This window comes from Balaenoptera ricei, chromosome 11 (genome assembly GCF_028023285.1).
Source record: "Balaenoptera ricei isolate mBalRic1 chromosome 11, mBalRic1.hap2, whole genome shotgun sequence".
In the NCBI taxonomy this organism is placed as follows: Eukaryota; Metazoa; Chordata; class Mammalia; order Artiodactyla; family Balaenopteridae; genus Balaenoptera; species Balaenoptera ricei.
Window position 1 is genome coordinate 23218644 of NC_082649.1, and position 14862 is coordinate 23233505.

General features: G+C 51.0%; 3 protein-coding genes across 4 annotated transcripts; 2 read left to right on the forward strand and 1 right to left on the reverse strand.

Annotated features, from left to right (window-relative positions):
* Nucleotides 1–27: 27 nt before the first annotated feature.
* Nucleotides 28–3224, forward strand: POLR1H (RNA polymerase I subunit H). The gene is made up of 5 exons (XM_059940715.1): nucleotides 28–195; nucleotides 317–472; nucleotides 702–802; nucleotides 1001–1110; nucleotides 2995–3224. Exons 2-5 carry the CDS (start codon nucleotides 337–339, stop codon nucleotides 3017–3019), a joined length of 372 nt encoding a protein of 123 aa, XP_059796698.1. The 5' UTR covers nucleotides 28–195; nucleotides 317–336; the 3' UTR covers nucleotides 3020–3224.
* A 2561-nt stretch (nucleotides 3225–5785) lies between these two features.
* PPP1R11 (protein phosphatase 1 regulatory inhibitor subunit 11) lies at nucleotides 5786–9000 on the forward strand. Of its 2 annotated transcripts, none has more exons than XM_059938232.1 (3): nucleotides 5786–5882; nucleotides 7221–7329; nucleotides 7766–9000. In XM_059938232.1, the coding sequence occupies exons 1-3, from the start codon at nucleotides 5838–5840 to the stop codon at nucleotides 7966–7968; spliced, it is 357 nt and encodes a 118-aa protein (XP_059794215.1). In that variant the 5' UTR covers nucleotides 5786–5837; the 3' UTR covers nucleotides 7969–9000. The 2 variants fall into 2 exon arrangements, with proteins under 2 accessions (XP_059794215.1, XP_059794214.1); XM_059938231.1 differs by lacking the exon at nucleotides 5786–5882 and adding an exon at nucleotides 5889–6126.
* Nucleotides 8573–14544, reverse strand: RNF39 (ring finger protein 39). The gene is made up of 4 exons (XM_059938229.1): nucleotides 13884–14544; nucleotides 12212–12234; nucleotides 11904–11995; nucleotides 8573–10384 (listed from the first exon to the last, which is right to left on the reverse strand). Exons 1-4 carry the CDS (start codon nucleotides 14367–14369, stop codon nucleotides 9804–9806), a joined length of 1182 nt encoding a protein of 393 aa, XP_059794212.1. The 5' UTR covers nucleotides 14370–14544; the 3' UTR covers nucleotides 8573–9803.
* Between the last annotated feature and the right edge of the window lie 318 nt (nucleotides 14545–14862).

Here is a 14862-nt window from a genome sequence, read left to right on the forward strand (position 1 = left end):
GCCAATCGTGAGGCGGGACGCATCGACGCTCTAGCCCGCCGTGCTCTCACTGCTCCGCTGCCGCGTAGAGCAGGCCCTCTAGCCCGCGGAGCTGGCTGGTCCCTCACGCCAGCCCCAGATAAGCCCCTAAGTCGAAGTACCGGACCCGGGCTTGGAATTCCGGATATTTGGGCTCCTTGGTCGCAGAGGCCCAAGGTGTGCGTGGGAGAAGGGCTCGGGTTCTGTATGCTTAGGTCCAGGGACAGAGTATGAAGGACGCTTCAGTGGGGAGGGAGTTACTCTCTTTCTTTTATTAATACTCTCGTCCCCTTCCCAGCCCTCGACCACCTGTCCATCATGGACCTCGCCAGCACCTGCTCCAGCTTTCAGTCTGACCTGGATTTCTGTCCGGATTGCGGCTCAGTCCTGCCTCTTCCCGGAGCTCAGGATACGGTCGCGTGTACTCGCTGTGGCTTCTCCATCAACGTGCGAGGTGAGGGGCTCGTACGCAGCGGCCCCGGCAGAGGGCCCAGCGTGGAAGGGTCAGAGGCTTTAGGACCTCAAGATCGGTTGGATTGAAGAGGGGGACCTTAAAGCAGGGTATCAGGCACTTTTGGTCTTGGGTCGAAACCTGAAGGGAAGAATATAAGGCCTCCTGGCCTAACCGAGAGGGAGTTGTGGGTGTCAGCCCTCTCCACAACCAACTCTTACTGCCTGCGCAGACTTTGAGGCGAAGGTTGTGAAGACCTCAGTTGTGTTCCACAAACTGGGAACAGCCATGCCCATGTCGATGGAGGAAGGACCTGAGTTCCAGGGACCCGTGGTAAGTGAGTGACATGGAGGACTGGCCCCGTTAGGAGGGTGGGAAAGAAATGGAGGGGGGATTGCACAGATCTGGAGTGTTTTGTACCCAATTCTAAGAGGGAAGAGGGGGTCTTTAAAACAGCAGTGTCTGAGGAGTGTGATAGCCTGATGTCTGTGATCAGTAGGGGGAATTATTAACCCACCAGTTGCTTCCCAGGTTGACAGGCGCTGCTCTCGATGTGGGCACGAGGGAATGGCATACCACACCAGACAGATGCGCTCCGCTGATGAAGGGCAGACCGTCTTCTACACCTGTACCAACTGCAAGTGCGTATCCTTTCCCTCCCCTCTGCCCTTTCTCAGTCTGTTTGCTACCTAAACAAATCCAGCGATTTACTTTTTGTACTGAATAAACAGTTGTTTCCTTTGGTTCCATCCCTCATTTCTATACAGTTCAAGTAATAGGGAGATTTGTGGTCTTTTTTTTTTTAATTACACTTTTCTTATCCTTTTTATACCCAGTGAATTAAAGCTTTTAAGATATTTAAAAGGAAAGAAAAAAATACAGAAGGCAAGTATTGCTTGGTGATCAGTGTGTTATGTTGGAATCTTCCACTGCACTCAAGGTAGTTTTACTTTGGTGAGAATTACTCTTGAGTGATTTAAAGAACACGGAATAGTTTTAAGAACTCCTCTTTCTCTTTGGTGTTGTGCAGTTTCACTACAATATATCAAGATGTGGCTTTCTTTTATTTATGTGTTTGGGATTTGTTGGGCTTTCTGAAAGTAAGAATTGATTTTTTTTTCCAGCAACCTTGGAAAATTATCAGCCGTATCTCATTGAGTATTGCCATTCCCCTATGTTCTCAATTCTCACATTCTGGAGCTCTAATTAATTAGTTGTTTATTAGACCTTATCTTCTATCCTCCATTTCTCTCACCCTGTCTTTTATATTTTCCATCTCTTTTTATTCTGCCTCTGGGTAAATTCTTCTGGTCTTTCTTCTGGTTCACTAATTCTGTCTTCAGTTTATTTCAATTATTGTTACTTAAAAAAATTTTTTTTGAGTTCTACTTGATTATCCTTCAAATCCCCTCCTCATTTTTAATAATTCACACTTCTTTAATCATATTTTAAATTGTTCCTTTTATTCTTAAAATATATATTACATTTAAATATACTAAACATGATATTTATATTCTATCTGCTAATTCTCATACCCACAGTTTTTTTGGGTCTGATGCTGCCATCTTTTATTTCTACTAACTCTCTCATGGTGCTTTTTTTGTTTTGTGATTTTTGATGATAAGCTCAGATTTTTTAGAATTTGGACTACGGAATTCTTTGAGGCCTGGGGTGAAAGCTGTACTCTTAGCATTTGTGTTTCCTGTTCAGGTGCCTTGAGGTGCTACCAAGCTAGAATCACTTTAAATAAATTCTCAGCTTCATGTTTTTTGGAGCACATAGGTAGTATGAATTTGGACTGCAAATCCAATGTAAAGGCCAGCTTTTGGTTAGAAATTCTCAGGGGAGATTTTTTTTTTTCTCCTTCTACCTAGTGAGACAGTCAAATTCCTCTTCTGAAGAGTTGGATTTTTTTTTTTTCTTGTTCACTTTTATACAAAGGGGTAGCCCTTTGGGGGTCTCAAACTTATTCAGAGTATCTCCTATCAGACATTGTAGGTTTGTCTCTAGTTCACCCATGTGGCTATCAAAACAGCAAGGGAACCATGGTAGCAGGGGCTTCAGTTTTAACTTACCTGTCTAGATTCCTGGTTTTATATCATTTGAGCCAGTGTGAAGGTTGCCTTTACTTTCTTGCCTTCTCACCAATGGATTAAAAATATTTATAGTTAGATGTGCCTTTTGCAAATATTTTTTTCCCAGTCTGACCTATTTGTTTTTTTAACTTTTTATTTTTTTAATGACCAGAAGTTTTTAATTTTTACGAGGTCTACTTTATCCTTTTTTCTTTTATGGCTAGTGCTTTTTGTTTTCCTAAGAAATCTTGGCATACTTCATAATTTGCAAGATATATTTTTAATCCCAGCATTTTTAGTTGTCTTGAATTTGTGGAGGGTTGTTTAGGGGAGCTAGTCCTCCACGGTCATAAATGAAAGTCTTTCTTGATTATTTAATTGATTGTCTTATCTTACACTGCTAGAACCTCTTCCTTTGGTCAATATAACAAGTCCTTTCTTTCTCTATAGGTTCCAGGAGAAGGAAGACTCTTGATTTTTTTTCTGAGCGACTCAACAATCTCTCCTTCTCTTCCTTGGAAGGTGAAGGATATTGGGTTCTTAGATCCTTTGTCCGTCTCCTGATTGCAGTGTTTTGCTCCCAGAGGAAAAGCAGATCATCATGTGGGGATTACCATTGTCCTCAGAGTACTCCTACTCTAGTTGAGTTTCCTTTATTAAAGTTACAGTTTTCTATAAGAGCCAGACGTATGTATGTTATTTATAATCTGTCTTCTTCCAAAAGAAATTTATATTAGCTTAGAGAGATGTATTTGTCCTTTCAACAAATATATCAGCTACAAAAAGAGAATATAAATTAGTACAACAAAAAGAAAAAGGGGAAAAAATAAATAAAACAAAAAACAAGGACAAAAAAATGGAGCCAGGAATGAGGTTAATATAAAAAGGCAATTCTAGGGCTTCCCTGGTGGTGCAGTGGTTAAGAATCCGCCTGCCAATGCAGGGGACACGGGTTCGAGCCCTGGTCCGGGAAGATCCCACATGCTGCGGAGCAACCAAGCCCGTGTGCCACAACTACTGAGCCTGTGCTCTAGAGCCCGCGAGCCACAACTACTGAGCCCGCGAGCCACAACTACTGAGCCCGCGCACCTAGAGCCCATGCTCCGCAACAGGAGAGGCCACCGCAATGAGAAGCCCGTGCACCGCAAGGAAGAGTAGCCCCCGCTCGCCGCAACTAGAGAAAGCCTGCGCTCAGCAACAAAGACCCAACACAGCCAAAAATAAAATAAATAAATTAAAAAAAAAAAAAGGCAATTATAAGTACTCCCTCATTATCTAAATCTATTTGGTTCCTGAGTTTAGGGAAACAAAGAGTGGGAGTTTGGATAGTGGGAGATTCAACAGAAAACTTAACCAGATTCAGTTGATATGTAAGTCTGGACAATAAAAAGTCTGACACTCTGAGATACAGGTGGACATTTTGGAAATTTTTTTTATTGCTCTTGAGATAAATAATATATATATATTTTTTACATTGTAATAGATTCATATATAGAAAGGTAGAAAGAAAAAAGTAAAAATCAAAAGGAATCCCATTCCACAGAGATATTTGTTTTTTTTTTTTTAATGGGATTTACTATACATGCTGAGTTGTATCTTGCTTTTTTCAGTTCAAACCAAAAACTTAAAAGGGAAGCAAATGCTTAGTCCAGGCACAATAAACATTCAAATTTCAGTCTGGGAATGCTGATTCCTGCATTCCTTGGTTTAAATGGCGACCAAGAGGTGATGGTAACGATTATCTTGTAATTGTGCGGCCCTTTATATATTGTGAGCTCTCTAACATACACTATCTTGTTTGATCCCACAGCAACTTGGAGGGATGGGCAGGGCAGTTTTCTCCACTGTATGTTTGAACAGTTCTGGTAATTGACTTTCCTGCCTCACTCCTGAAATCTAAAACAAATCTGTTCATGTTTCTACCCTGCTTTAAGCCTTTCACCGACTGGATAAAGTGCAAGTTTCTTAGCAAAGCATACAGGGCGTCTTATATAACCACGCCCACCTGTCAATCACCATTTGGCACTCCCCTTACATCCCTTCAGTACGAAACTGCATTTCCTTCAGTGCGGACAACTACGACTTTGTAAGCTGCTTTCTTTACCTAAAAAGCCCATTTGTCTGCCTTCCTGTTCTCTTTTTGCCACTCTTGTGCTCCCTGAGAAACATACACATATTTTTATCTTATAAACTGGCCTATATTGTAATTTATGACAATTTCTGTGCTTAATCTTACTCATCTCCACCCCAGAGCAAGGGTAGGCAGTATGTAACTAAATTCAGTTTCACAGATGAGACTTACATCTATGTTAATATTCCAATGTCTTATATTTCTGTTAGTATTTATGCCAGTCTTTCCCATTAGACTGGGAGCTAAAACGCAGGGTCTGAGTGTTTTATACGCCTCCATCTTCAAGTTACAGCACAGTGAAAGGAAAAAATCCAAGTTGAAGGCGCATTGTGCCCTGCTCGAACACCTACAAGCACAGGGCGAGGATTAAAACCCAGATTCTTTTTTTTTTTTTTAAATAAATTTGTTTATTTTTTAAATTTTATTTTTGGCTGCATACGGTATTTGGTTTTCTCTTTTTGGCTGCGTTTGGGCTTTCTTTAGTTGCAGCGAGCTGGGGCTACTCTTCGTTGCAGTGCATGGGCTTCTCATTGCGCAGCACGGGCTCTCACGGGCTCTCGGCATGCAGGCTCAGTAGTTGTGGCGTGCAGGCTTAGTAGTTGTGGTGCACGGGCTTCGTTGCTCCGCGGCATGTAGAATCTTCCCGGACCAGGGCTCGAACCCGTGTCTCCTGCATTGACAGGCGGATTCTTAACCACTGTGCCACTAGGAAAGCTCAACCCAGATTCTTAATCAAGTGTGTTTGTAACTGCTCCCAGGTCTCGATTCTCTAATTCCCAGACGAAACAATAAGAAGACGAAGCTAGGCCGTGGTAGGATCATTACTATTGCCCCTTAGTTTTCTCCGCGCTCCCACACAGCCAGGGATGGGGGTGGGATGGACTCAGCTACTGGACATCTGAACCACGTGCGGTAACCAGTCTGCAGCGCGAAGCCCGACTCTACCCTCCTTGACCGCAGGTTCCTGCTCAATCTCTCTGGTGCATGAGCGTGCTGCCCTTGATCGCCCCGCCCCTGCCCCCACATCGCAGTGACGCCCCTTCCGCCAAAGTTGCGCAGCCTCCTTGCGGCGCCTGCGCACTGTCACATTACGGCGGAACTAATCCGGCGACCTTGAGCTTTGACGCATTTAGTGCCAGGAAGAGAAAAGGGGGACCACAGAATGCGTCACACCCGGAAGCGGAGATCCGGAAGTGGGGTTGGACAGGTTATCCCCAGGGGTGGGGTAGCGGAGGCCCAGGAGGAGGGGGAAAAAAGAAGGTGGAGGATCCTGGCTACTAATCTGAATCCGATACCGATTCTCTGAGACCTCAGAGACACAGAAAAGACAGAAGGGTGCCTCATCCCCCTTCCTCCCCTCCTCCCTCTCTTCAGCCTTAGCCATGGCGGAGGCAGGGGCCGGGCTGAGTGAGACCGTCACTGAGACAACGGTTACCGTGACAACCGAGCCCGTGAGAAAGGCGGGGGGCGGTGCTGTTTACGGGTTGGGGAGATACCGGGAGGGAAGGGATAGGGCTTTGGAGAGTTGCTGGAGGGGCTGGGCCTGGGGATATGGGAGGAAGTGGGGTTGGGAGAATCTCAAGGTATTGGGAGATTTTGGGTGTGTCAGAGTTGGTGCAGATGGCTGGTCAAGAGACATGCAATAGAGTTAGGATATAGGTGCTGCTGCTTGGAGTGGTGGTGTGTATAAGTAATGAAAGAACGGGAATTTGGAGATTAAGGAGCAAGGGATGTGCTGGGGGGAAATGAAGGGCTGTGTGAGAAAGCATGGTTGGAGGCCAGCTGCAGGGGAATTTGACTGGAAGCATACTTATCAGTAAATATTTGTTGAAGGGATGATTGTAAAAGGAAGCAGAGGGAATGGGGGAACAAGAAAAGGAAGATTAAGATAGTATTCTGAAAAATCAGAGGAGATATAAATAGAGAAAAATGTAGCATTTTTGCAAAAACAACTTAAGTTGCCTTCAAAGGGAGAAGGTTGTGTTGGGTTTAATAACCCTTGGACTAAGGGAGTTTAGAGTAATAGTTACTAGAGATGCCAGAATGCTGGGGGATAGGTGGATAACAAGTGGGGAGGGCTGGGCTTGAGGATGAGAGAGGTGAGAACAGAGTCCTTTCTTTAATGGGAAAAAGAATAGTGGGTCTGGAAAAAAGAAAGGGAGATCAAAGATTAGGCATTGGTGACTGAGAAAATAATTTCCATGTATTAATACCACCAAGGATGATTTGGGGAGGAAGACGGAGAAACAGCGAGGTTTATATTTTCCTTTGAAGATTTGCTGGGACCTTTCCTGGGTTAGGAATTGTATCTTCTCTGTATACTAGTGGTTACCAAGAACAGGAAATAATACTTCATGATTCCTCAAGGAACTCCCTGAGGCCAAAAATCTGTTCTATTTTATCTTCTCCCAGCACTCAGCTCCTCTGGCACTATGTCTGATCCTGATTGAGTTGGGGAAGGGAAGAGAGGAGGCCCCCGGGAGGAAGTGGGAAAGGTTAATAGGAGGGGACTAGCTAGGTATGCCCATCCTTCTTAACGTTCCAGGAGAACCGGAGCCTAACCATCAAACTTCGGAAACGGAAGCCAGAGAAAAAGGTGGAATGGACGAGTGACACTGTGGACAACGAACACATGGGCCGCCGCTCATCAAAATGTGAGTAATTGTCGGCCCACGGTAACCCTGGAGTCCTGGCTCCCCTCAGCATGTCTGCTGCCTTCTCACATTCGCTGACCTTCCCGAAGCCCCCAGATACTCACAATCCTGTGGCTGTCCTGGTGGTCCAGTATCAGGGAGAGAAGGTTAAAGTTAGAGGAAAAGAGGTAGGGAGAGGCTTGAATTGGGATGTGCCAAGGCCTGAAGTCAAGAGGTATCTGAGGTGGGATAAGTGGAGCTTTGGATTCCTGGCTGGAAAGGACGAGGGAGTTGGGTGTCTGAGTCCCAGAGTGTGGGCCTGGGGAAGTTGGTTCCTGGAAGGTAGAAGGAGAAAATGGTGAAACTAGGGATTTTTACTTAGATCCAATGGGAATGGAACTGATGCTCCATCTTATCTCTTCCTCCTTTTTAACTGGGCTCCTCCCTCCAAATCCAGGCTGCTGTATTTATGAGAAACCTCGGGCCTTTGGCGAGAGCTCCACGGAGAGTGATGATGAGGAAGAGGAGGGCTGTGGTCATACACACTGTGTACGGGGCCACCGCAAAGGACAGCGTCATGCAACCCCGGGACCAAGCCCCACCACCCCTCCCCAGCCTCCTGACCCCTCCCAGCCCCCTCCAGGGCCAATGCAGCACTAAATTCCTCTCTCCCCCACCATTCCTGTGTCTGTCTGGCCCTGAATGTATTCATGTGGCTACTCGGGGACTAAACCCATGGTTTGATCCCTTCTCCAGCCCCCTCCTCCCCTCTCCTCTGCCTGATAGAGGGAAGAGGGGGAGGAGGGTGGACAGAGATCCTGGAATTCTGACTTGCTGCTATTCCAGAACCCAAGCATCTGGGTTCCCCCAGCCCTCATTTCTGCCTCCTCTCTTCAGGGATCCAGGCATCTTGGTCCCAGTCTTTTCCCTTTGTTCTCACTGCCAAACTACCTGTCCTGTGATCTAATTATCTAGGCCCCTTGCACTCTCTACTTGAGTTCCAAACAGTTAAATTGGGTTTCCAACAGCCCCAGCTTTCACTGCCAGGGTCCTAGTCAGATTCCAGGCAATCTTGCCCCCGCTATGCTTGTTAATCCTGGCTTAGAGCTTTTCCACTAATGTATTTATGTCATCCTAACTCTTAGTCCTTGCCTGTGGGATGTGAGGTCTTATGTGAGACCTCAGGGCTCCTAGCCCTTTCCCTCCTCTCCTGCCCACTCCCGTCATGCCCTTAAGAGGAGTTAGGAGAGAGAGAGGTCTTTGTCATTCTCACCTTGGGAGAATGGGAAATGGAAAAAGAAATAATCATGTCCTCTCCCCTCTCTCTTCTCGTGTGACCTAGGGTTTCTGACAAAGCTGGCTTCAAGACTGGTCACTTAGAGCTAGCTATCTACTCAGCTTTTGGTCTTCCAGCTTAGGAGACAGATCCAACACGGTCCCAGGGGCCTGGGTCCCTGGGAGAGGAAGGAACAGGGAGGGAGCAAAGAGATGCACTCTCACCCCTTCCTTCCTAGGCTTTGATGTCTCTGCCAGCCCAGATGTCCTGGCCTTCCCCACCCCTTACTGGGATCTGGATATCATTTTCCAGGCCTCTTGCCATGCACAGTTGCAGAGATCAGTCAAATCCATACCACCACTGAGATCTCATTTATTGCCACAGATGCACAAAATAAATAACCCAACATCACAAAATGTGTTAAATACGGGCCCATTTATACAAATGGGGAAAGAAGTGAGGCTATATACAAGGGTGAATTTGGGGTGTCTGGGCCATTCCCAGGTTGAGGAAAGGAGAGGTAGCACCATTGGTTGCTTGTTGTGAGTATGTGCAGGGGGGAGGTTTTAAGAACGTTCTTAATGGGAAAAGGCTGTAAGCATAGCAAGCCGCCATGGTGGAGTAGAACTGGCCTGCCCCCATCTCCCCCAGAAAGAGGGCCCTAAGGCCCAGGCCAGAGTCAAGCCTCTTGTTCTAGGGGAGGAGGCTTTTGTTTCTCTTGAGGAGAAACCTCAGAATGGATGAGGCAGGGAAGTCCAAGCCTCAGACCTGTGGAGAGGGCACTGGGCCCTTCTTTGCCAGGAGGAGAGGCAGGGGTGGGAGGTAAATGTTTGACCAGCAGGGCCTCTATGTATTAAACGTGGGCCAATTACCAGTACTGATGGGGCAGGACCTGTTCCCCAATTCAGGCCTGGGAAAGATAGAAGGGGAGAGATCCCTTGGGAAGTACTGGGGTAACCAAGGGAGAAAAGCATCCCAAGATTTGGGGGGGGGGGCGGGGGGCAGGAATGAATTAAGCTTCGGGCATGGATGTGGAAACTGGAGGCCAGTTGAGGTCCTAACTATCTGGGAGAAAACAGACAATGTAGGTGGGGGGGTGCTTATCAATACACCGGCAATGGGCGTGGACATGATGCCTGGAATGAGTAAGGATTTCCGTGCCCAGGAGGAAGCAGCCTTATTTCGGACCAAGCCAGAATAGGGGTTGTGGGTGAGCTTCTCAGCCTTCCGCTGGCACGAGGCAGAGGGGGACGCGGGGGTCGCGGGTGCACAGCAGCGGGAAGACGCGCTCACCCATGGGACCGGGCGCCTGGAAGGCGAAGAGCAAGTCCAGGGAACGGCCGTCATAGAAGGCCACGCGGCCCCGCTCGCAGTCCAAGTCCACGCGGATGCGCCGCGGCTGGGGCCCGGCCCGGCCCAGTGGGGTGGGCTCCGGGGCCGTGAGCGCCCATAGGCGGCTGCCGCGACGCTCCACGGCCCACACAGCCCCCGCGGGACATAGGCCTACTTTGCCCTTGCGTCGCACCGACTCCCCGGCCGCGCCCAGGGCATAGCGGCTCTCCCCGTCGTCCTCATCCTCCCCGGAAGAGTCTCCGCGCGAGGCGGTGTCCGCGGTCTCCACCTCCCAGCAGTGGCGGCCAGCCCCGAAGCCCTGCGCGCCCAGCACCGCCAGGAGCTGATCGAAGCGCGCCGGGCCGTCGCGGGGTGCGGGTGTCCCCGGTGGGGCCAGTCGGACGCTGCGGCGGTCCGCGGAGACCAGCAAGCCGCGGTGAGCGGTGCCAGGATCCAGGGTCAGGTCGGCTGGAGAGGAGAAAGCAGGGGGAGGACCGTGTGAGCGGGCTTTCCGAGTCAGAGGAGGGATAGGATGGAGAGGATGCGCGGAGGGTACACAAGAGGCCCACAGCAGCTCAAAAGGCGGCTGTAGGACCAAAGAGGGTGACGGCATATGAAGAGCAGGCTTGGGCAAGACCCAACCTGCGCTGATGGGCCACTTCCTTCTGGAGAATTGGACTTGGAGAAGGACCCTGCTGGCCCAGGCCAGGGGGCACAGCGCAGAGACTGAAGGAGGGGTTGCCCGGGTTTGTGGGCTTGGAAGAGTGAGGCTCGTCTGACTTCTAGGGAGGGTGTGGACTGATACCTCAATCTGCAGCATCTGGGGCGGGGGGGGTGGGGTGGGGTGGGAGCTGGGTCAACAGGATGGAGAAGATGGAGCTAAAGAGGAAGACTGATACCAGATACCAGCACCCCACGTGATAGAGGGGAGGGCCAGAGGGAGAAATCCAAAGTATCCTGAGAAACCAGCCCACCACCCGCAGGAACAGGTGGGAGTAGACAGGCCTATTTCTATAGGGAGGGCAGGGCAGAGGAGAGAGAAGGTGGTGATAGCCAAAGGGACCATAAAGAACTAATCATTGGCCTTGTATGTATGGGGTGCTTTGAGGAAAGATTTCTGAATTAGGGGTGCTAGAAGCAATCTGGGTTGGGTGGGATGGTGGGTGACCAAGAGGGAGGAGCACCTTCTCTAGGCAGTTTAAAGAAGGGCAGAGGGCAGCCTTGGAAATGATGGAAGGAACTCCCCAGAAGCTGCAGAGAAGGCCCAGAGCCTCAGGGGCAAGGAGACGCGGGAATCCTGGGACACTTCTGGAAGGGAGTGATGAGAAGTGGTGGCAGCAGGGATTCCCCAGAAGCAGCTGACCCCCAGGGGTCTGTTGTGTGAGTGTATGAACAGGTAAGAGGAGAGAATAGCTGGAATATGAGGAATGAAGGGTAGACCTTGTTATAGGTTGAATTGTGTTCCCCCCCCAGAAAGTTGTGAAGTCCCCCCAATACCTCAGAATTTGACTGTATTTGGAAATAGAATCTTTACACAGGTAATCAAGTTAAAATGAGGTCATTAGGGTGGACCCCAATCCAATATATCTGGTGTCCTTATAAAAAGGGGAAACTTGGACCCAAAGACAAGTGTGTATAGAGAGAAGATGCTGTGAAGACAGGGAGAATGCCATCCACAGGCCAAGGAACACCTGAGGCTATGAGAAGCTAGGACAGAGCCCTGGAACAGAGTCTCCCTCTCAGCCCCCAGAAGGAACCAACACTGTCGACACCTTGACTTCTACCTCTAGAATCATTTAACTTCTGCCTCTAGAACCATGAGACAATAAATTTCTATTGTTTAAGCCACTCGGTGTGCAGTGCTTTCCTATGGCAGCCCTAGGAAACTAATACAGACATCAAAAAGGACTTGATCATATTTGAGAGAGAAAAGGGAACAAACTGAAAACAGCCTCTCATTTAGTTCCCTCCCTTCTGCCCTCCTTACCCATCAGTCTGTGAAGCATCTTTTTGACCACTGGGTATTCTTCAGGGAGATCGTCCTCTGAGTTAGATGACTTGGGAGTTGGGGCATCGAACCTGGATAGATGAGGGAGAAGGGTCAGGAAATTAGTAGACACCCTCTGCCCTCTGATGTTCCCACCCCCAACCCACTCACATCTCTGGAGCAGAAAAGGGTGAGGCCACACCCAGAAAACCTGTCTGTGAGTGGGGACAAAGATGTGGCTCCTGTAAGAAGGTGATGGATGTGGCAGCTGATAGTGGAAAAGAAGAAACAGTAAAAATGGAACTCACCTTCTCCATGTCTTCCTCGTATCCTGGGGTGGGCAGAAAAAAAATGGATGTGAGCTCTGGGCTTCATACTGTGGGGAGCTCTCCCCCCGCCTCCTCAGGTAGCTGGGTATGATTTGGTGAGGTCCCTCCGCACATCTCAGACTGATCTCACCTCTTTATCCCCTGTGCTCCCTTTTCCTCTCATTCTCCCCCTTCCCCTTTCATGACCTTTCCTTCCTCTCAGTCACCACTTTCTCATCCTCCTAACTCCACCCCCACCATCCTCCTCCCTTTGCCATGCCGCAAAGCCTCTCAGTTCCCCTTCCCCCGCCTCATCCAGGCCTTTTTCTTGCCCCCAGAGTCCTCACCGTTCCCTGTTTCCTCCCAGCCCGCCCCCCTTCTCTTTCTCAGTGGCCCCCATCCTTATCCACCTTCCTGAGGGTGTATCCCCCGCCTCCTCCATCACACGGACCAAACACATACTTAGAGTCCTTAAGCTAAGAGTTCATTTATAAAAGCCTTATAATAAAGCTGCTTCCCCTTTTGCCATAAAAGCCCAGTGTCGTTTATTGGGCCCTTTGTTCTGTGTCTCTCTACCCTGACCAAGGAAGCAGCTGGACTTGGATGTGTCCCAGAAGGCCCAGCAGATCTGCAGGGTACCAGGAGAGCCAGGAGAGGGCGCTGGACGCTCCCCCTCCAAATACTAGGATTCCCTCTTCCCGCTTCGCAGTCTAGTGGGAAAGACTGGGGCAGACCAGTAGGGTGGTGAAGGAGAGAGGAAAGGCAATTTGCCTAATTATGCCAATTACACCTAGACTAATTAGGTATATGTAGACTTCAACGGGTGGAAGCAAGACTCGAGACCGGCTCGGCTGCTGGTGAGAAGCCAGTCGGGAATGCGGGGCGCCTGTGGGTCGGCAAGGGAATGGGGTTGGTTGACGGCCAAAGAGTCAGGGCCCAGGAGGGACGCGGGAGGCTAGGTGGGTGGGTGATCGGGGTGGGATGTGGAGAGGAGCCAGAGGTCCCAACGTCTGTTTTCCCGGACCTTGCCTCCACCCGTGGCCGCCTCTGCCTGGGGCCCTGGGAGCAGCGGAGGACGACAATAACAACAGAGCAAGGCCCAGGCCGGAGCCCGGGGACCAACCCACGACACTACAGGGGAGTTTGGATCTGCCTCCCTCCCTTCTTCCCAACTTTTGACAGCCGCCTCCTTCCCCGCCCCTCCACTCCAGCTTTTTGTCCATCCTCCCTCCTGCTTCTCCTCTGCTGGGCTAGTTCTGATCTCCCTCACCAACCTCCCAGGCACCCAGCACCCTCCCCTCCGCCCGGCCTCCGCCTCCGGGGCGCCTAGCGGCATCTTTCCCCAGCCTCCCAGTTCCCGCGCTCTTCGCCGGGCCTTAGGGGTCTCCTCGTGTTCTGTCTAGTGCCCCAACCCCTTCCCTCCAGCCCCTCTCACAAGACTCAGGCATCCGTCCAGCTTCGCTCTGGGCAAAGCGTCAACTCCTTCCCGGCATCTCTCACTTGACAGCTGCCGCCCCCTCGTCCTCTGCTTTTCTCTCCCCAGCTCCATCTTTTGCCTAAACTTCGAGAAGGGCCCCAGCTCGGGAGGTGCCATTCCCCGCTTCCCCAGGGAGCCCGCGGATGGCCCCTTCGGCCGACAGCTGCGGACTCGCGAAGCGCACCCCTGGCTCACCTCTCCGTGCGGGTCCAGGCAGCCCGTGGTGGGGATGCGGCCCCCTCGGCGTTTCCCCGCTCGGGCCCCGGGCTCGGCCAGCTTCTCCCGCAGCCCGCGGCTGATCCGCGCTTCCACCGCCAGCCGCACGTTAGACCTCAGGCTGCGGCGGGGGCACGGCCGGCCGCAGCACGGGCAGGCGGTGGGGGGCACCTCGGGGCCGGTGGCCGGCGGGGTCCCCCAGCGGCGGTCCAGGCATGCGCGGCAGAAGCTGTGCTCACACGCCAGGAGCACCGGGTCCTCGAAGGGGCCCCCGCACAGCGGGCACGTCGCTAGCTGCTCCAGGCGCTGCACCAGCCCCCGGCCCAGCAGCTCCGATGCCTCCATGGGGAGCCAGCGTCCGGGCGCCGTCCCTTCCGCGACCATCGCGACAACCTTCGGGCTACGCAGATGGCTGAGCGCCTCTGCTGCTGGTTGCGTCGCTGCTCCTCTCTCCGCCTCCCGCATTAACTTTCTGACGCTTTCTGGCGCTCTCCTGGGATCGCCTCTCTCTTCAACCAGTCTGTCTCCGCCAATCTCCCCACCACGTCAGGCTTTATAGGGAGGGAGGAGGCCCCTGCGGGAGGTAAACATCAGGCCTTGCGTAACACCCCATCTGGTTCTCCCGCTTCCCCGTGAGGTTTGGAGGAGGGTGTAAGGGAAATCTAGGTCTCGAGCCGAGGAGGTGGTCGCTAGGGGGCGCTCTGGGGGCAAGGTAGCAAGGTGTGGGGTGGGTAGCCCCCGTCACCCCCCCGAATTGCCCGAATCTCGCCTCTCCCTTGGCCTGCGGTGTACAGGTGGGCAGGGCGCCCCGGCTCGCTTTTGGCATGTGTGCCCACATCGCCAGGGTATGAGTCATTCCAGGTGGCTGGCACACCTACATCTGGGGGCCTGGGGCCCGGAAGCACGGATCCTGGTTTGTGCGGCTTTGGCAGGCCTCTGAGTGTTGGTGTGTGGCTGT